General features: G+C 40.7%; 1 protein-coding gene across 1 annotated transcript in view; it reads left to right on the top strand.

Annotated features, from left to right (window-relative positions):
• The window catches only part of GPHN (gephyrin), a 1,061,400-nt gene extending 1,044,566 nt beyond the window's left edge, over positions 1-16,834 (top strand). The window contains 1 exon segment of the mRNA XM_053697683.1: positions 15,850-16,834. Within this exon segment, the coding sequence (XP_053553658.1) occupies positions 15,850-15,983 (134 nt within the window). The 3' untranslated portion in view covers positions 15,984-16,834.
• The last annotated feature ends 3,914 nt before the right edge of the window (positions 16,835-20,748 follow it).

The following is a 20,748-nucleotide window of genomic DNA, read 5'->3' on the forward strand; positions in this document are numbered from 1 at the left end:
AAGAACAGAGTATGAGCAATCAGAAGCTTTGGAGGATTTATCTGTTGTACCCTCACAACGCTCTGAAGGGACAGTGAGGGATGGGTTGTCCGAGGGAGAAATTTCTGATACAGGAAAGGTTTCTCAGCGGGCAGAATCAGATTCCTTAGCATTAAAATTTAAGCTGGAACACCTCCGCGTGCTGCTTAAGGAGGTATTAGCTACGCTGGATGATTGCGACCCCATGGTGGTCCCAGAGAAATTGTGTAAAATGGACAGATATCTAGAAGTCCCTGTATACACTGATGCGTTTCCGATCCCGAAGAGGGTGGCGGATATTGTGGATAGGGAATGAGAGAGACCAGGTGTACCCTTTGTCCCCCCCCCCTCTATCTTTAAGAAAATGTTCCCCATAACGGATCCCAGGCGGGACGCATGGCAGACGGTCCCTAAGGTAGAGGGGGAAGTTTCAACATTAGCCAAGCGCACAACCATACCAATTGAAGACAGTTGTGCTTTTAAAGAAGCTAGCGGCGAAAAATTCTGGTTTTGCCATCATGGCGCGCAGAGCGCTTTGGCTTAAATCATGGTCGGCTGATGTGTCATCTAAGACTAAGTTATTGAATATTCCTTTCAAGGGAAAGACCCTTTTCGGGCCCGAATTGAAAGAGATTATTTCGGATATCACTGGGGGAAAGGGCCATGCCCTCCCTCAAGATAGGCTGTTTAAGGCTAAAAACAAGGCTAATTTTCGTTCCTTTCGCAACTTCAGGAGCGGTCCTACTTCAACCTCTGCGACCGCAAAGCAAGAGGGTAACTCCCCACAGCCCAAGGCAACCTGGAAGCCTATGCAGGGCTGGAACAAGGGTAAACAGGCCAAGAAGCCTGCAGCTGCTACTAAGACAGCATGAAGGGGTAGCCCCTGATCCGGGACCGGATCTGGTAGGGGTCAGACTCTCTCTCTTTGCTCAGGCTTGGGCAAGAGATGTTCACGATCCCTGGGCATTAGAGATAGTTGTTTAGGGATACCTTCTAGAATTCAAGGACTCTCCTCCAAGGGGAAGGTTCCACATTTCTCGTCTGTCTTCAGACACGACAAAGAAAGAGGCGTTCTTACGCTGTGTAGAAGATCTAATCAAGATGGGAGTGATATATCCAGTCCCAATTACAGAACCAGGACTGGGTTTTAACTCAAACCTGTTTGTGGTTCCCAAAAAGGAAGGAACTTTCAGACCAATCCTGGATCTAAAAATTCTAAACAAATTCCTCAGACTTCCATCCTTGAAGATGGAGACCATTCGGACAATCTTACCGATGATCCAGGAAGGTCAGTATATGACTACCGTGGATTTAAAGGATGCGTTTGCTCAGCTGACTCAGCTATGGGGCATTCCAGAGTTGGATCTGATGGCGTCCCGTCAGAACACCAAACATCCTCTTTACGGATCCAGGTCCAGGGACCCCAAGGCGGCATTGATAGATGCTCTAGTAGCGCCTTGGTCCTTCAAGCTGGCCTATGTCTTTCCACCGTTTCCTCTTCTCCCTCGGCTGGTAGCCAGAATCAAACAGGAGAAGGCCTCAGTAATTCTGATAGCGCCTGCGTGGCCACGCAGGACTTGGTATGCAGACCTAGTGGACATGTCATCTGTCCTACCATGGACACTGCCAATGAGGCAGGATCTTCTAATTCAGGGTCCATTCAAGCATCCAAATCTAGTTTCTCTGCAGCTGACTGCTTGGAGATTGAACGCTTAATCTTATCCAAGCGTGGGTTCTCTGAATAAGTCATAGATACTCTGATCCAAGCTAGAAAACCTGTCACCAGGAAAATTTACCATAAGATATGGCGAAAATATCTTTGTTGGTGTGAATCCAAGGGTTACTCGTGGAGTAAAATTAGGATTCCAAGAATATTGTCTTTTCTCCAAGAAGGATTGGAGAAAGGTTTATCAGCTAGTTCCTTAAAGGGGCAGATATCCGCTCTGTCGATATTTTTACACAAACGTCTGGCAGCAGTACCAGATGTTCAAGCGTTTGTACAGGAGTTAGTCAGAATCAAGCCTGTCTATAAACCTGTGGCTCCTCCATGGAGTCTAAATTTAGTTTTTTCAGTTCTTCAAGGGGTTCCGTTTGAACCTTTTACATTCCATAGATATTAAGTTCTTATCTTGGAAAGTTTTGTTTTTGGTAGCTATATCTTCTGCTCGAAGAGTTTCTGAATTGTCTGCTTTGCAGTGTAATTCACCCTATCTGGTGTTCCATGCAGATAAGGTAGTTTTGCGTACCAAACCTGGTTTTCTTCCTAAAGTAGTTTCTAATAAGAACATTAACCAGGAAATCATTGTTCCTTCTCTGTGTCCTAAACCAGCTTCTAAGAAGGAACGGCTTTTACACAATCTTGATGTGGTTCGTGCTTTGAAATTCTATTTACAAGCAACTAAGGATTTCAGACAAACATCATCTTTGTTTGTTGTCTATGCTGGTAAGAGGAGAGGACAAAAAGCTTCGGCTACCTCTCTTTCCTTCTGGTTGAAATGCATCATCCGATTGGCTTATGAGACTGCTGGACAGCAGCCTCCTGAACGAATTACAGCTCATTCCAACAGAGCTGTGGCTTCCACTTGGGCCTTCAAGAATGAGGCTTCTGTTGAACAGATTTGTAAGGCAGCAACGTGGTCTTCACTGCATACTTTTGCCAAATTTTACAAATTCAATACTTTTGCTTCTTCGGAGGCTATTTTTGGGAGAAAGGTTTTGCCAGCAGTGGTGCCTTCCGTTTAGGTTACCTGACTTGTTCCCTCCCTTCATCCGTGTCCTAAAGCTTTGGTATTGGTATCCCACAAGTAAGGATGAATCCGTGGACTGGATACACCTTGTAAGAGAAAACAGAATTTATGCTTACCTGATAAATTACTTTCTCTTACGGTGTATCCAGTCCACGGCCCGCCCTGGCTTTTAAGTCAGGATAAAAAAAATTATATTTAAAACTACAGTCACCACTGCACCCTATGGTTTCTCCTTTTTCTCCTAACCGTCGGTCGAATGACTGGGGGGCGGAGCCTGAGGGGGAGCTATATGGACAGCTCTGCTGTGTGCTCTCTTTGCCACTTCCTGTAGGGAATGAGAATATCTAACAAGTAAGGATGAATCCGTGGACTGGATACACCGTAAGAGAAAGTAATTTGTCAGGTAAGCATAAATTCTGTTTTCTTTGGTCTGGTTGGCATTCTTAGATGTTCACTGTTTGTTGTTGTCTTTCTGTTTGATTTGGCTGCAGATCCTTTTTTTAAAAAAGGTTCTAGGAGCATTGTTGATGGTAATCAGTGTTTAGGGGGTCTTAATTTTCTCTTATCATGTTGTTGTTTTTTTGTGCAGGCTTTTTTACTTATGGTCTTTTTAACTGTACATCTATCCTAATGTGTTTATTGCTGGTGGAATCATGCAGAATAAACTCCAGAAGGTGTGTCTGTCCTGGTATCCTGCTTCTTTTTCCATCAGTAGCTCACTGCATTTGCGACCCTTTTTCTTTCCTAAGATATAGTGAGCCCACGACTTCATAAATTACTGTTGGGATTATCACTCATGGCCAGCAGGAGGAGGCAAAGAGCACCACAGACAAGCTGTTAAGTATCACTCCCCTTGCACAAACCCCAGTCATTCTCTTTGCCTTGGTGCATGGAGGAGGTGAAGTTTTGGTGTCTGAAGAAAATTGAATTTCTTCACTTCAAGCTAGATTTTTGGGTCTAGCCGTACTCCACGTTAGTCTCTTCAGTAGGGCAGTGGTGGCTTTAAAGCAGTTAGGAACTTGTGAGGTGGGCCTCGCTGCGTTTTCCTAACATGTTGCTGCCCTATTATAGAAAGCCAGAGTAATCTTACTCTGTTCTTTCTTCTTTCCACAGGTCTCTGTAAGAAATGGCGTCCTTTCATACTGTGCCAGACAGCTAGATGTGCAGGTAAGTTCCTTTTGTCTTTTGGGGCTAGGATGCTGGCACTGAAGGGGTTATGGAAAAAACTCTAACATCTGCATTGGTTTTTATGGGACACACAAATCCTTAATGGAGGATTGGTTTGGCAGTGAGCAGGCACTTTATTGTATGTGACGGCGGAGACTTAAGGGGTTAACCTCTTCCATAGTCAGGAAGGTATTAACCCTCTTTGATGACTGAAACATTAAGGAGTTATCCCTCTATGGTGGTTACTCTTTTATGGCAAATTGTCCATTAGCACTTTAATTATTTTATTCTTGGAGTTATTTGGCGGTACGGTTTTCACTCTGTGTTAAACACGCTTCCAATCTCGTTTTCATTTTGACTAACTTTGTCTGTCCTAAAGCACACCTAATATTTGTTGCGCAGCTTTCTGAGCGGTGGAAGCAACTGTGAGACCGGTTGGGTCTGGACGTCGTCCTTGTTTGTTGAGACTATCGGAGGGGGCAGGTACGCACCTCAGTGCAAGCTGAGGTATAGAGGCTCATTTTAGAGACGTTTTAAAGTGAAACTAAATGATTATTTAGCAGACTTCTTGAGTGTATTGGGAACTTTTGCTCTAAGCAGAGGGCACGGGTTGCCTATGTAAAAAGTTTTCCCGTTCTACTGATTTCTTAAAGAGACAGTATTAAAAAAATATATATATATTTTTTTCTGACTTGTTTATTTTTGCCATCTCCTTTCCTAAACATGGAAGATGAATCTGTCCCCTTGAACATGTGTCTACTATGTTTAGATAATCAACTTGTACCTCCTTTGCAGTTTTGTTCCTCATGTATAGAGAGGACTTTAAAGCATAAAGATAAACTCTTTGTTTCTGAGCCAACCGTCTCTCAGGATGAGGCTTTTCAGGCCAGCCTTCTCCTCAAATGTCCCAAGCCTTAATTGTGTCACATGCAGTGCCCTGCGTTTTTTTTGCAAGCAGAAATTGCTGCCCAGGTATCTTCTGCAGTATCTGCGGTATTAGCTACCATTTCTTTGCTACAAGGGAAACGCAAGAGGAAATTTAGAGACTCAGATAGTAAGGTTTCTGCTACCCAAGTTGCTCTTCCTCATAATTCTGATGAGGAAGATACGTTGGTGGCTTCTGAGGGTGAAATCTCAGATTCGTAGAGTATAATTCCTTCCTCTGATGCTGAAGTTGTATCCTTCAGATTTAAGCTTGAACACCTTTGTGTACCGTTAAAGGAGTTTTTGGCTACCTTGGACAACTTTGATACTTCTGTTGTTGTTAATCCTAAGAAATCAAGTAAACTTAATAAATACTTTGATGTTCCTTTCTCTGTGGAGGTGTTTCCTGTGCCAGACCGTGCTACAGAGATTATAGCACAGGAATGGGAGAAGCTAGGGATACTTTTTTTCCCCGTCTCCTGTCTTTAAAAAGATGTTTCCTGTCGCTGATTTCATTAAAGAGTCATGGCAAACGGTGCATAAAGTAGAAGGACTACTATTCCTATTGAGGATAGCTGCTCCTTTGAGGATCCAATGGATAAAAAGCTGGAGGCTTATTTGAAGAAAATGTATGTTCATCAAGGTCTCCAAAGGCAACCTGCAGTGTGTATTGCCACTGTGACAAGTGCGGCAGCCTATTGGTTTGACGCCTTGTCTGATTCTCTTCAGGCAGAGACTCCCTTAGAGGAGATCCTAGACAGGATTAAGACTATTAAGCTAGCCAATTCTTTTATTACCGTCACTTCTATGCAGGTTATTAAATTGGGAACCAAAATAATCTGGCTTCACTGTGCTAGCGAGCATTGTGGCTGAAATCTTGGTCAGCCGATGTTTCCTCTAAGTCCAAGCTGCTGGCGATTCCTTACAATGGTAAGACCTTGTTTGGACCTGGTCTGGCAGAAGTAATTTCTGATATTACGGGTGGAAAAGAGGGCTTTTCTTCCACAAGACAAAAAGAATAGCCCTAAAGGTCGTCAGAGTAATTTTTCTTCCTTTCGTAACTTCAGAGGAAAGTCTTCCCCTTCCTCTTCCAAGCAGGAACAGTCCAAGTCTTCTTGGAAACCCAATCAGTCTTGGAACAAGGGGAAGTAATCAAAGAAACTTGCAGCTGAGAAATCAGCATGAAGGGTTTGCCCACGGTCCGGGATAGGATCAAGTTGGGGGAAGACTTTCTCAGTTTTATCAAGCATGGATACAAGATGTCCCAGATCCCTGGGCTGTGGACATAGTATCTCAGGGTTACAAATTAGAATTCAAGACCTTTCCTTCCAGGGGCAGGTTCCACCTTTCAAGATTATCTGCAGACTAGATAAAAAGAGAGGCGTTCTTGAAATGTGTTCAGTATCTGGGAGTGATAGTTCCAGTTCCACTACAGGAACAAGGCCTAGGTTTCTATTCAAATCTGTTTGTGGTTCCCAAGAAATATGGAACTTTCTAACCCATTCTAGACCTGAAGTGTCTAAACAAGTTTCTCAGAGTACCATCCTTCAAAATGGATACTATTCGTTCCAATCTTCCTTTAGTCCAAGAGGTTCAGTTCATGACGACCATAGACCTGAAGGATGCGTATCTTCATGTGCCCATTCACAGGGGTCATCACAAGTTCCTGAGATTCGCCTTTCCAGAAAAACACTTTCAGTTTGTGGCTCTTCCATTTGGCCTTGCCACAGCTCCCAGAATTTTCTCAAAGGTTCTGGGGGCTCTCTTGGCAGTAATCAGGTCTTGGGGAATTGCTGTAGCGCCATACCTGGACGACATATTGGTTCAGGTGCCATCTTTTCAACAAGCAAACTCTCATACAGAGATCTTGTTGTCTTTTCTACGTTCCCATGGATGGAAAGTGAATCTGGAAAAGAGTTTCCTTGTTCCAGCTACAAGGGTAGTTTTCATAGGGACCATAATAGATTCCCTATCTATGAAAATATTTCTGACAGGGGTCAGAAAATCCAAAAATGTTCTTGCCTCTCTCTGCAGTCTTCTGTTCGGCCATCAGTGGCTCAATGTATAGAGGTTATTGGTCTGATGGTTGCTTCCATGGACATCATTCCATTTCAGATCTCTGCAGTTATGCATGCTCAGACAATGGAACGGAGACCATTCGGATCTGTCTAAGGATAGATCTAGATCAGTCAACAAGAGACTCTCTCCCTTGGTGGCTTTCTCAGTAGCATCTGTCTCTGGGCACATGCTTCCGAGGAGACCTTCCTGGGTGATTGTGACCACGGATGCCAGCCTGCTGGGCTGGAGAGCAGTCTGGGACTCGTTAAAGGTGCAGGGACTATGGACTCGGGAGAAGTCTGTTCTCCCCATAAACATCTTGGAGTTGCCTTGATGGCTTGGCCTCAGTTGTTCTTAGCCTGGTTTATCAGGTTCCAGTCAGACAGCATCACTGTAGTGGCTTACATCAACTACCAGGGAGGAACTCGGAGTTCCTTAGCCATGAAGGTAGTGACTCTGATTGTTCAGTGGGAGGAAGCTCACAATTGCTGTCTATCTGCCATCAATATTCCAGGAGTGGGCTCGGATTTTCTGAGCGGACAGACATTTCATCCCGGGAGTGGGCTCTCCATCCTGAGGTGTTCTCCAGGTTACTCAGTAAAAAGTATATATGTAGTACAGCGCTTAAAACTCTACCCACCTACCCTACCCTGAAATTACTACCTCCTTCCTAGGTAGTTATTAAAGTAATGGAAAATCTAAAAGTATACAGATGGCGCTAAATAGCTGTGGGTTTTTATTGAAAAGAATGGCAAATATACTAGCCTTAAAAATGCTTCTAAGGTTGCCCAGCTGAAGATAGACTATAATTTATCTTATTTAAGTATTTATAAAAAAGAGGGATATTCCTTTAAATAAATGTTACTTTCTTAGATAGTGCCTATGTTTTCAAAGAGTTTCTCAGAAATTAGTCAAACCATACATCTAAAAATTAATATATTTATTAATTTCATAATTGCACATAAAATAACTGCATAATTTTTTTTTTATATCAGGCATTCCACATTCATTCACTCTTAAAACTAACAATTCATCTAATCGTAATTGGATTAATTAATATTGCTTGGGATAAGTCAATATGATATTAACATTTGTGATAATACACCATTAAATCATAAACCATTAAATCGATAGTATAAGAAGCCAATTATTTGATAGAAATGATATTAAAACCGGTTATCATAAACCAAAAAGTTTTGAACAGTGTTCTTAAGATGTGCAGCGTTAGCGATCCTGTATTATACACATAAACAGTCCCAATAGCACTCAGGCTTTTTTCAGGTAACGTATTATTAGCCCCTCTTGCTCTCAAAACAACTTTTATTGTGTCCGGTTATGGAAAAAATACACTCTTTGCACTTCAGTGATATTAGACTTAATTCTGTGAGCCTTCTCCACCTCGGGGGCTCTCTTACCTCACCTCTCGACCAAGGATTGTGAGCTCCGATAATCCTCCTCCTATGTGATACTGCACCAATGTGCTCCCTTCGTCCGGGTCTTTCCACGCTGTGCGTGTGACGTCACCCGGTTACCAGATGATACTTGCGCAAGTATAGAGAAACTTTGTGGTTCTTTACTCCGGCTGGTGAAATCCACACTCTGCCCTTCAGTACAACAGTACGCAGATATATCGGAACTTTCTCACCAGTTATCTTTTCAACTGGCTCAGTGGTCTGAAGATGTGATACCGTTGTGAGGTCTGCAAATCAAATCCTTGTCTTCACAATATGCACAGTTTCTACGCGTTTCACCCTTCTCAAGGGCTTTCTGCTTGCAGAGTTGTGCAGCGTTCAGGGCAGCGAGTGAGGAGCCTCTGCAGAAGTGATTCGCACCAAAGCGAGGCTGAATGACGTCGGTACGTAACAGAGGTTGAAGCAGATAGTATTCAGAGTTCTGCAAATACAAGTTTATTCTCCAAAGCACTGAAGTAATTAAAGTTCCCTGAAGTGATCCTCAGTGAAAAGAGAGGTAAAGTTTAGCAGTCAAATCCTCTTTGCAAAGGTAAGTAGTTACACGCTCTTAGGTTGAAGAGTATGAATAGGCTCAGCAAGCAGTAGCTTTCAGCTGCAGTAGTATCAATGGTTAACCCTCAAGTAGGGGGTGCCGTAGTTGGATTTGGTGGCTCTCAGCAGAACGCCAAGCTTCCCAAGGTATGGTTCAAGGTCAAGAGATCCGCAGGCTGCCCTGATAGACGTTTGGGATTTCAGTCTAGAATATCTGTTTCCTCCGTTTGCTCTCCTTCCACGAGTCATTGCTCATATCAATCAGGAGAGAGTGTCGGTAATTCTAATAGCTCCTGCATGGCCTCACAGGATCTGGTATGCAGACCTAGTGAAGATGTCATCTCTTCCACCTTGGAGGTTGCCTCTGAGGAAGGACCTTCTGACTCAGGGTCCATTCCCTCATCCAAATCTCGTTTTTCTGAAGCTGACTGCTTGGAGATTGAACATTTAGTTCTATCTAAGCGTGGTTTTTATGAGTCGGTCATTGAGACCCTGATTTAGGCTTGCAAGCCTGTTACTAGAAATATTTATCATAAGATGTGGTGTAAATATCTTTATTGGTGTGAATCCAAGTGCTACTCTTAGAGTAGGGTCAGGATTCCTAGAATTTTTCTTTTCTCCAGGAAGGTCTGGAGAAGGGTTTGTCAGTCAGTACTCTGAAGGGTCAGATTTCTGCATTATCTATTTTGTTACACAAGTATCTGGCGGATGTGCCAGATGTTCAATCTTTTTGATTCTGGTCAGAATCAGGCCTGTTTTTAAGCCTGTTGCTCCTCCTTGGAGCCTTAATCTTGTTCTTAAAGTTTTGCAGCAGGCTCTGTTTGAGCCAATGCATTCCATAGATATTAAGTTGCTATCTTGGAAGGTTTTGTTTCTTATTGCTATCTCTTCTGCTCGGAGAGTTTCGTAACTCTCGACTTTGCTGTGTGATTCGCCTTACCTTATCTTTCATGCGGATAATGCGGTTCTTCGTACTAAATTGGGGTTTCTTCCTAAAGTGGTTTCGGATAGAAATATTAATCAGGAAATTGTTGTTCCTTCTCTCTGTCCCAATCCTCCTCATAAAAAACGTCTGTTGCACAACTTGGATGTTGTGCATGCTCTAAAATTCTACCTACAGGCGGCTAAGGATTTTTGCCAGTCTTCTGCCCTGTTTGTTTGTTTCTCAGGAAAGCGTAAGGGTCAGAAGGATACTTCTCTTTCCCTCTGGTTGAGAAGTATGATTTGTTTTGCTTATGAGACAGCTGGACAGCAGCCTTCTGAAAGAATTACAGCTCATTCCACTAGGGCTGTCTCCTCTTCTTGGGCTTTCAAAAATGAAGCTTCTGTGGAACAGATTTGCAAGGCTGCAACTTTGTCCTCTCTGCATACTTTTTCCAAATTTTCCAAATTTAATACTTTTGCCTCGGCTGAGGCCTCTTTTGGGAGATAGGTTCTTCAAGCGGTGGTGGCTTCTGTTTAGGTCTGCCTGTCTTGTTCTCCCTCCCTAGTCATCTGAGTCCCCTAGCTTGCGTATTGGTTCCCACTCGTAATTGATGACGTTGTGGACTCTCCATATATTAGGAAAGAAAAAAGAAATGTATGCTTACCTGATAAATGTATTTCTTTCCAGATATGGAGAGTCCACGACCCCACTCTTTATTAAGACAGTTATTTTTGACTATACCTCAGGCACCTCTACACCTTTGTGTTATTCCTTTCCCATTTCCCTTAGGTCGAATGACTGGGGATTGTGGGTAGGGGAGTGGCACTTAACAGCTTTGCTGTGGTGCTCTTTGCCTCCTCCTGCTAGCCAGGAGTGATATTCCCACTAGTAAGTGATGATGTCGTGGACTCTCCATATCAGGAAAGAACGAAATTTATCAGGTAAGCATAAATTTTGTTTTTTAACAGTGGTGATCAGTACTTTTTGGTTTAAGTCATAGTCAGCAATCATGGTTTCCAGAGATAGAGTTTTATCTCTCCTTTCCAAGAACTATCCGTTCCACTTTGGCTGGCGGAAAATTACCTTTTCTCCCTCAGAACATCATGTCCAAGGGGAAAATAGAAGAAATAGTAAATTTTCATTCCTTTTATTAATCCAAGAGCCTAAAATATTCCTCCTCCTTACAATAACCTGTAAATTTAATACCAGTTGGAACAAAGCCAAGCAATCTAGAACCGTCTTCCTCTTTCAAATCAGCATGAAGGTATGGGAAAAGGTTAGGCCTTTTTTCAGAAGATCTGGTCACTGTCTTTCCATCTCTGGGTTCTAAACATAGTTTCCCAGGATTTCACAATAGGTCTCAAATCAAGGCCTATTCAAGAAAGGTGTCTTGTGTTTCATTTTCTAAAGGATCTTGTGTAAGCAAAAGCTTTATCTCGGTCAGTTCTCGATCTGAAACCTATGACTATAATAGTTCCAGTATTGGAGCAAGGCCAGGGTATTTTTTTCCCATTGTCTCAGGAAAGGGTAATTTTAGGCCTATTCCTGAATTATAGTCTTTAAACAAGTTTCTCAGAATTCTTATTTTCAAAATAGAAACATAGGTACTATTTTAAAGAGATGTGCATTCAGCAGTTTCAAATAAAAGGTAAACATAAATAGTAGAGATGTGTTCCGAATGCGGAAGTAAAAGGCTGCTTTCTTTATTTGTCTCTTTTCATAGCCAAATATCCTCTTGTTCAAGTGAAGATATGGATTTGCACAGATCTTTGTGTGTTTCACTTGCACAAGAGGATATTCCGCTCCGAAAAGAGCCTAATACCGAAAGCAACCTGCTACTTCCACATTCAGCAGTAAACTAAACTGCTGAATGCATATCTCTACTATTTTACCCCTTATTTAGGGCCATAATTTTAGTGGAGTGCTAACAGTTGTATGCAAATGATAAGGGGTTCATCGCGGTTGTTTCTGCTCGTCGGATTTACTGCTGGTATTACTGGAAAGTAAACACAATCGCTTGAGCACAATCATGATTTACGCTAGAATGATTATCATGTCCTCAGATCTATGGTTAACTGTTTGCACAAAACACATCAAAAATACATTACAAAGTACAGACACACTCATAATAACACCATCTAATAAAAATTATTTACCAAAAGTACTGCACACAAAAAAAGTTATTAGGGTTCAAAGATGTGAGGTCTCAGGTGAAAAAAAAAAAGTCAGACAAAGGGATTTACCATAGAGATACATACATATACATGTCTAAAGAGGGATATGTGTGTATGTATATATATATATATATATATAACATATGTATTTATGTAATTATATATCTAAATATGTATTTACAGACATATACACATATATATATACACATATAAATACATATATATAGACATATACAGTATATAAGTGCATACAAAGAGAAAAGCGCTCTAGCAGGAACGAACAGCAGCTCAATAGCTTGTTTATGGCGAGTCACTACCTAGGAGCAGCCTCTTTTAGCCCAGTTCTGCTTTTCACAAAGGGAAACTTTCCTGAAGCATATCAGTTTGATCCCGCCAAGAAAGGTCAGCCCAGCCCCGAAAATATATGTGTATTGGAGCCTTTGCAGTTAAGTAGATGAAAACATGTAAAAGCATATTTGTGTAATGTTCATATTTAATAAAGTGTTATAGTGTATTTCCTGAAATTTTTTAACATTCCAATGTTCTGCACATAGCAGAATATATATATATATTCCTATATATATCTGAATATATCTATACCTTATTATAATTAATAAGGAATGCCTATATATATAGGTATAGATATATATTGTACCAAAATACCATCAGATATATGTAGAAATATTTTATTTATGAATAAATAGAGAACATTGGAATGGGAAATATTAATATCTCTATGTTAAAGGCCTTTGCCTGCCTTTTTTTTTTTCTAACTCCTGAGACCTCATATCTGTTTCGCGAAACAGTTAAACACAGCTCTGAGTACGCGCTAACCTGGCGAGCGTTAACTTGAATTGCACTCAATCGATCGCATTTACTTTCAATTCGTAATACGAGCCCAATTTAACCTGCACGCAAATGTTTGCGCTACACTCATAATCTTGCCCTTGTTTTCCTGCTTTGGACACAGAAAAAAATTTTGTATAATTTTCTGTGTTTCTCTTCCCAGAAAGGAACACTTGGTGGCATTTTTCATAAGTTAGCAATCTCCTTCACAGGATTGATTTAGCTGCCAGCTAGATCGTGGATTAATGGGGCCTCCATAGATAGACCTGATGACTTCTGTTTTCAGGAGTCATAGCTCTGGCTGAATAGAACATTCTTCAGTAATTCTGATTGCGGCAGCCAGGCCTCACAGAACTTGGTTTACAAATCTGATTCAGATCACTTTCTCCATGGCCTTTCTCTTTGACAGGACCTACTGTTTCAAGGTCCCTTTTATCATGCTCTCTTATCTTGAAGGCTTTAATATGGAATACCTACTTTTTAACACAAAGAGGTTTCGTTGATGCTATAGTGAGCTTTTTCAGGCCATAAAGCTTGTTACAAGTAAAATTTCTCAAAGGATTTTGAAAATCAGGGTTTTAGTTTTTTCTATTTTGGAAGAAGGTCCAGATAAAGGGACCAGATAAAGGGCCCGTGTTTATGGCGAGCCTGCAGGTCTAAAGACCGCTGCTCCATAACCTGTCCGCCTGCCCTGAGCAGGCGGATAGACATCACCGCAATTCAACCCGATCAAGTACGATCGGGTTGATTGACTGCAGAGGGTGGAGTTGCACCAGCAGCTCACAAGAGCAGCTGGTGCAATGCTGAATACGGAGAGCGTATTGCTCTCCGCATTCAGCGAGGTCTGTCGGACCTGATCCGCACTGTCGGATCAGGCCTGACAAACCTTTGTTAAATAGGGGCCAAAGTCTTATCTGCTAGCACGTTAGAGTCATAGTAGACAGGGTATAGAGCTCCGGTCACTCAAATTAGCACAGTCCAAAGTAGGAAAGAGGGGAGATCAGACTCCAACAGGGTAAAAATAAAACAAATTTATTAAAATGTTTTAAAATCAAGCAACGCGTTTCTCGGCTACACAGAGCCGTTTCATCTGATAGCTTGATGAAACGGCTCTGTGTAGCCGAGAAACGCGTTGCTTGATTTTAAAACATTTTAATAAATTTGTTTTATTTTTACCCTGCTGGAGTCTGATCTCCCCTCTTTCCTACTTTGGACTGTGCTAATTTGAGTGACCGGAGCTCTATACCCTGTCTACTGTCACCCGTTTTTCCTCCTGTAAGTGCACAGATTCTCGGAACACAGAGAGGAAGGTGTGTCACTACACTGGGATCCTGATTGGTCACACTGAACACGCTCCTGACCGAGGATTTGCTGCTGAGGTCCCGGTCTGCACTTTCAGGCACGTCACAGTGTCGCTCCGCTTGTATTGTTCTCACCCTTCCCATACTCTGTCTGGGTTGTTAACGTTATTACCCTATTGGCGCCTTCCTTTCTCCCGCTATAGATACTTCCATCGTCCCTCCACGTATCAGAAGAGCTGCCTCCCATTCGATGTTTTGGACAGACCTTGACTACCCTAATCCTGAGCGCACCTCCTTCAAGAGTTTCCACTCTGACTTTGACATTTAGTTTCTGTCTTGGAATGTTTTGTTGCTTTTAGCAACATTTTCTGCTAGAAGAGTTTCTAAATGGTTTGCTTTTCTTGTGATCGTCCTCATCTTATTTTTCATCAATATAAGATGATTTTAAAGATTTGTGATTTTTTTCCTTGTATTAATCCAAAGAATTCAATTGAAAGGTTTTTTATTTTTGATGCTGTGAGAGCTTTAGAATTGTTCTTGGTTGTACTTGGTTCATGTAAGGGTCAGAAGACCACAGCCGTTTCTTTAGCTTTTTATTGAACATTTTACTAGATCAATTTCCTCTTCTTGATTTTTCAAGATTGAGGCTTATGTTGAACAAATCTGCAAGGCAGCTACATGTTTTTTTCTACATACGTTTTCTGTTTTATTCCAATTTGATGTGTTTGGTAGGAAAATCCTTTAGGCAGCAGAGTCTCATATTTAGTTGCCTACTTTAAAAAGATTTTTGTCCTGCCCAATTACTCGTGGACTCTACAGCTTGGGTATTATTTCCAAAGTGTAATTGCTTGTGGACTCTCACAACCTTATGAAAGAAAACAAAATTTAGGCTTACCTGATAAATTAATTTCTTTCATGGTGGAGAGAGTTTACAAGATTCCCCATTTTCAATTTTTACTTAAAGGGGCAGTCAACACCAGAATTGTTGTTGTTTTTAAAGATAGATAATCCCTTTATTACCCATTCCCCAGTTTTGCATAACCAACACAGTTATAATAATACACGTTTTACCTCTGTGATTACCTTGTATCTAAGCCTCTGCAAACTGCACCCTTATTTTAGTTCTTTTGACAGACTTTCATTTTAGCCAATCAGTGCTCACTCCTGGGTAACTTCACGTGCATGAGCCCAATGTTATTTATGTGAAACACATGAACTATTGCCCTCTAGTGGTGAAAAACTGTCAAAATACATTCAGATTAGAGACGGCCTTCAAGGTCTAAGAAATTAGCATATGAATGCCCTAGGTTTAGCTTTAAACTAAGAATACCAAGAGAACAAAGCAAAATTGGTGATAAAAGTAAATTGGAAAGTTGTTTAAATTACATGCCTTATTTGAGTCATGAAAATTTATTTTGGACTCTGACTGCAGCTTTACTTTGAACCTCTTTTTTCCTACCTTTCTGCTTCTCCTTTTTTTGGCTATACGTCAGGCTGGAATAAGGGATTAAGTGCTTGTAGAGCTTTTGGAATCTTTGCCTCCTCCCAGTGGCCAGGAGTAGAATCCCAGGAGTAGTGGTTTGTGGACTGTCACCACCATGAATGAAATGAATTTATCAAGTAAGCATACATTTTGTTTTTTCATTTGACTTGCATTCAGAACAATTCCTTGTGTCTCCCATACAGGTAATCAGATGAGTAGTCGCCTGATGAGTATGCGCAGTGCCAATGGACTGTTGATGCTACCTCCAAAGACAGAGCAGTATGTGGAGCTTCACAAGGGAGAAGTAGTGGATGTCATGGTCATTGGAAGACTATGATGACACCTTAAAGAAAGGAGCTTTGATGCATGTCCACATATCATTGACTGTATCCTGTAATATGCAACGGCACAGCTAGTTTTTATGATTTGGATAAAGTTGATCAGTGTAGTCAACATCTTGAACAAAATTTCGAAAAATTTACTTTGACGAAAAAAACTGAAAAAAAAAATATTTTCCAAAAAAAAAGAATAAAAAAACTCTTATAAACCTTATTCTGATTATATCAAGGCAACTTTTCCTTCATTGCAATTGCTTTGTGTGTTAAAATGCTAGGTCTAATAGCAGTAGCTTTTAGTAGACAGCAGTAGATGCCTGCACCAGTTGTGTTTTTCTCATCCTTAAACTACAAATACTTAAAGCTCTTAAACAAGGCTGTCTGCTTACTTTATACTAGCTTAGATGACACTGCTACTTCCCTCAGTATGCTTCATAACCGCTTCACAAGAGAGCTCTGCTTGTTCTTTATCTTGTATCTGGTGTTGATGTGCACAGTGCCAAAAGTAAAGTGGTTGCTCCTGGATCAAGACTCTTAACTTGTTACAGAGAAGGAGACTCATCCTGGCAATCCCATCCGCTCAGTACTATTGGGCAGTAACTGAATACCTTTTATTTAAACAACAAAAATTGCTTCCTTAAGTGCTGACAGCCTTTTTAACCAATACATTTAAAAAAAAATGTACAGAAAAAAATAAATCAAAAACTGATCTTGTACAGATTACAGTGTACCAGCATTCATGTGGAATTTAAAAAAAGCAAAGAAAATATTGAAGAACTCTGTACCATAACATTTTCTGTAATGATATTGAAACAAGATTAATTAAATCCTTGATCATTATTTAAAAAAAATACATCTGTTTTCTTTTGTCTTGTTTTAATTGCTCTGATTTTACTACATGTTGCATCAAAAAAGATAAAGAGGAAGCCAAAAACTTTTGTTAGAGTGCACCTAAGTTCAGGTAGAAGTTCCAAAACTGTCATGTAACACTGATAAGAACGTTGATGGTTAATGTTTGCACTTCATTGTCTATTTATATATTATGACAGTGCAATGTGAATCTCAAATATTTTAAATAAGTGCTATCGACAACTTTATATACCTGTTTATTAAAAGGGGCTTTAATTTAGTGTATTTGTATTCTAAACATCCAACATCCTGTTTTCAGTAGTGGGTTGGCACTTGACTCATTTGGTATATTGACTGTTTTAAACAATGAAAGTTTTCTTTTATACCTATAAAATAGCATTCACCAGTACACACAGATTACTTATTCTTTCTTTTAAGACCATTACTGGAGAAAATGAGGCATGGTAATTAAAGTGAGTTCTTAAATTAAATCTTGGAGTGTGAACCTGTAAATTTACAGCCAATAAATCCTAAAGGTAAAGCCAACTTTGATGGCAAACGCTGTTAAAGGTTAAATTAAATTACTGTAAATGAATAGATGTTAATATTCCTTTATCTTAGATCCTCTAGATAAACTCACCAGTGAAATCCCCCATGTTTCAGGGAGAATGGACAGAATAAACCACTTCTACTTTTATTACCTCTTCTCTCCACTTTGTAAGCTTCTGTAATTTAGACATAATTAAGATTATCCACCATTCAACCTTTAATGAGTCCCAAGCAGGTAGGCAGCTGATGTATGTACTGTTATTTTGCTTCAAGTGTTTTTATGGACATATTTCCTAAGCAATAGGTCACAGTAGAGGTCTGATTTACAGGCCAGTGCTTTGACTTTTTAGGATGATTATGTTGATGGTGAAGCCTCCTGATTCTCTTTTTGCTCTTTTCACACCTGATCCCTCAGGTGTGCTTCATTAAACAATTGTTCCTTTTTTAAAACTTTGCTACCGCCTAAGCTCAGTGCTCTGACTTTGTTGTGAAACTTCTTTGCCACAGTCTTTGTTCATGTAACTACCTGTTAGTTGGATTTCCTGTTGCAGGACGTTGGATTGTTTTTGGACTTTGCCTCTTGTTGATAGGGTTGCTAGTTGTCTGCCACAAAAATATTGGACAGATAGCCGGGGGGGGGGGGGGGGGGGGGGACAGGTGAGAGAAAATGGGTAAAAGAAAATTGTGTTAGTATATATACTGTATATATACTATTATATATATATATATATATATATATATATATATTGTCACTATCTTGCTATCTAAGGACTTCACTAAATATTTATACCTCATGGTGAAAGATTAGCATGGCTTGCTCCTACAATCTGGCAGCCTGTTAATCTCCCTCACTTGTAGGCTCAGCCAGTCTACGTGACTCACTCCCAGTCCCTTGCAAGTTTACTAGACAGAGAGCACCCGCACTGGACTACAGCATCACGTGACTGACATGGTGTCACTTCCAGCAGGGTCAGAAGGAGCGGCTGTGCTACCCATCCTCCCAAGTTCACGTGACTGAAATGTCACTCATATATTATCCAGGATGAGAAGAGGACTACTCAGCTTCACTCCCACCCCAGTGCCTTACTGCAAGTGTGTTAAGGAAAATGGTTTATTTGATTCTATTGGGCCTAGCAGCCTTATTGACTGCCTTGTCTGACAAAGTTAATGTTAAGGATCCAAAAATACTAGATATTTGAATGTCTGGTATTTTTTTAAAGATAATACCGGACAACAAACGGAAATACCCGAATGTCCGGTCAGATACCAGACACCTGGCAACCCTACTTGATGATGAGTCTCTGGCTGCCCTGTACCAAGCTCTTGTTAAATCCGATTTTGTCCCTGGCCTGTTTGACCTGCTTCAGCCTGCTGTTTTTCAGCGGTATTTGCTACAGCCTGCTCAGTGAGAAACTCCTGCCTGCAGTGTTTTACCATATCAAATACAGCCTGGTGAATAAGAGACTCCAGTCTTCATTGTTTGCAGTTTCTTTCTGCATTTGTTCCAGCAGGTAGTTGCTACAGCCTACTCAGTGAGAGACTCCAGCATGCAGTGTTTTACCATATCAAATACAGCCTGGTGAGTGAGAGACTCCAGTCTGCAGTCCCCAGTTTCTTTCTGCATCTTTTCCTGCAGTTCCTGTCTGCACCAGCTCCAGCAGTTCCTGGCTGCACCAACTCCAGCAGTTCCTGTCTGTACCAGTCCCAGCAATACCTGTATGTACCAGTCCCAGAAATACCTGTCTGTACCAGTCCCAGAAATACCTGTCTCAGCAGTATCTGTCTGCACTAGCTCCAGCAGTACCTGTTTGCACGAGCTCCAGCAATACCTGTCTGTTCCAGTCCCAGCAATACCTGTCTGTACTAGTCCAAGCATTACCTGTCTGCTCCAGCAGTACCTATCTGCACTAGCTCCAGCAGTACCTGTCTGTGCCAGTCATAGCAGCTTCTGTTCCTTTGAAACTTGCCAACTTAATTTTTACCAGCTTTGTTATCAATAAAGGTTTCTTCTGAGACTTGCTTAAGGTCTTGCTTGCTCCCTTTCTATGTTTAAGGAGGGTCCTGGTTCCCATAGTCTTAGCTCTCTAACCACTCGTAGTAACCGATTACATCTATGCTATATATATATATATATATATATATATATATATATATATATATATATGATGTTGGCAGATTGTTTGCCGAGCTGCCACAAAGCTCAATATTCAAACTTAATTTATCTAAACTTTACTCCACGCAAAGAAAAATCTACTATGTCAAATTACTATAGAATCTGAGATGTTTTATAATTGGAGGATTCAGCATAATGTGTCTGCATTATGTTATTACATTATGTGGTCTTGTTTTAGCACTTGAAAATCTCTACTATCTCACCCATTACAAGAATTAAATGAGCACAAGAACCTTTGCTCATGCATTTCTTCAAGCGCTGGCTTGTGCAAATACCTGTCCTTCAAGTAGATCAATGACACCACTGTAAGATCTTCTGATACTTGATGCTCTCCTATAAGTATCCTTTGCATCTTTATTTGAAGTATCTGTATGATTTTTCCTTGAAGGTAGTACTTTTGCAAGTAAAATTGCATGTTTCACAGTGTAATCTTACTTTCTTACTGTCCAGGTAAGGAGAAAGTGAATATTATTTTTTTTTTATAGATGCCTATGCACTTATGTCAGTAGAGCAGAGGAATGGAGGAAAGCAAAATATTTGTTATTCACATGGACACCAAAATTGTATACAATGCATTGTAATTTCAGTTCTAGAATGGCTTATGGGCAGGTTTGGAAGACTCCTTACACATCCCTCTTTCTCTACAAGCTTGATGCCCCAAAGTCAGCATATGCAAATAATGGAAGAAAGATAATAGTTTATGCTATGTCACAAGAAATATTTAAAATATTTCACAAATATGCTTCTGTTGTTTTATTTTTTTCTCTCAATTTCTACACTGCTTTGTACTTGTCTCACTGGTTAGTATAAGCTAGGTGGGCCAATATAACTAGGAATTAAATACAAATGATAAAAATTCTAACTAATACCAGAGTCATGGAGTAGTCAGTAAGGGGATCCACTGTTATGATAAAAAGGGGAGTGGTCAGTTCTGGACATTCCCTCTAGAGGCAAGTTGATTTCACTGGTGAATATTAACTAGGACATGAGCCAAGATAATGGAAATTCTGTATTTCTTTCCTATGGCATGGAGAGTCCATGAAACATTCTAATTACTAGTGGAATATTTACTCCTGGCCAGCAGGAGGAGGCAAAGAGCACCCCAGCAGAGCTGTTAAGTATCACTTCCCTTACCCATAACCCCCAGTTATTCTCTTTGCCTTGATCACGGGAGAATGGTGAAGATGGTGTCTAAA

The sequence above is a fragment of the Bombina bombina genome, chromosome 1 (assembly GCF_027579735.1).
Source record: "Bombina bombina isolate aBomBom1 chromosome 1, aBomBom1.pri, whole genome shotgun sequence".
NCBI lineage: Eukaryota > Metazoa > Chordata > Amphibia > Anura > Bombinatoridae > Bombina > Bombina bombina.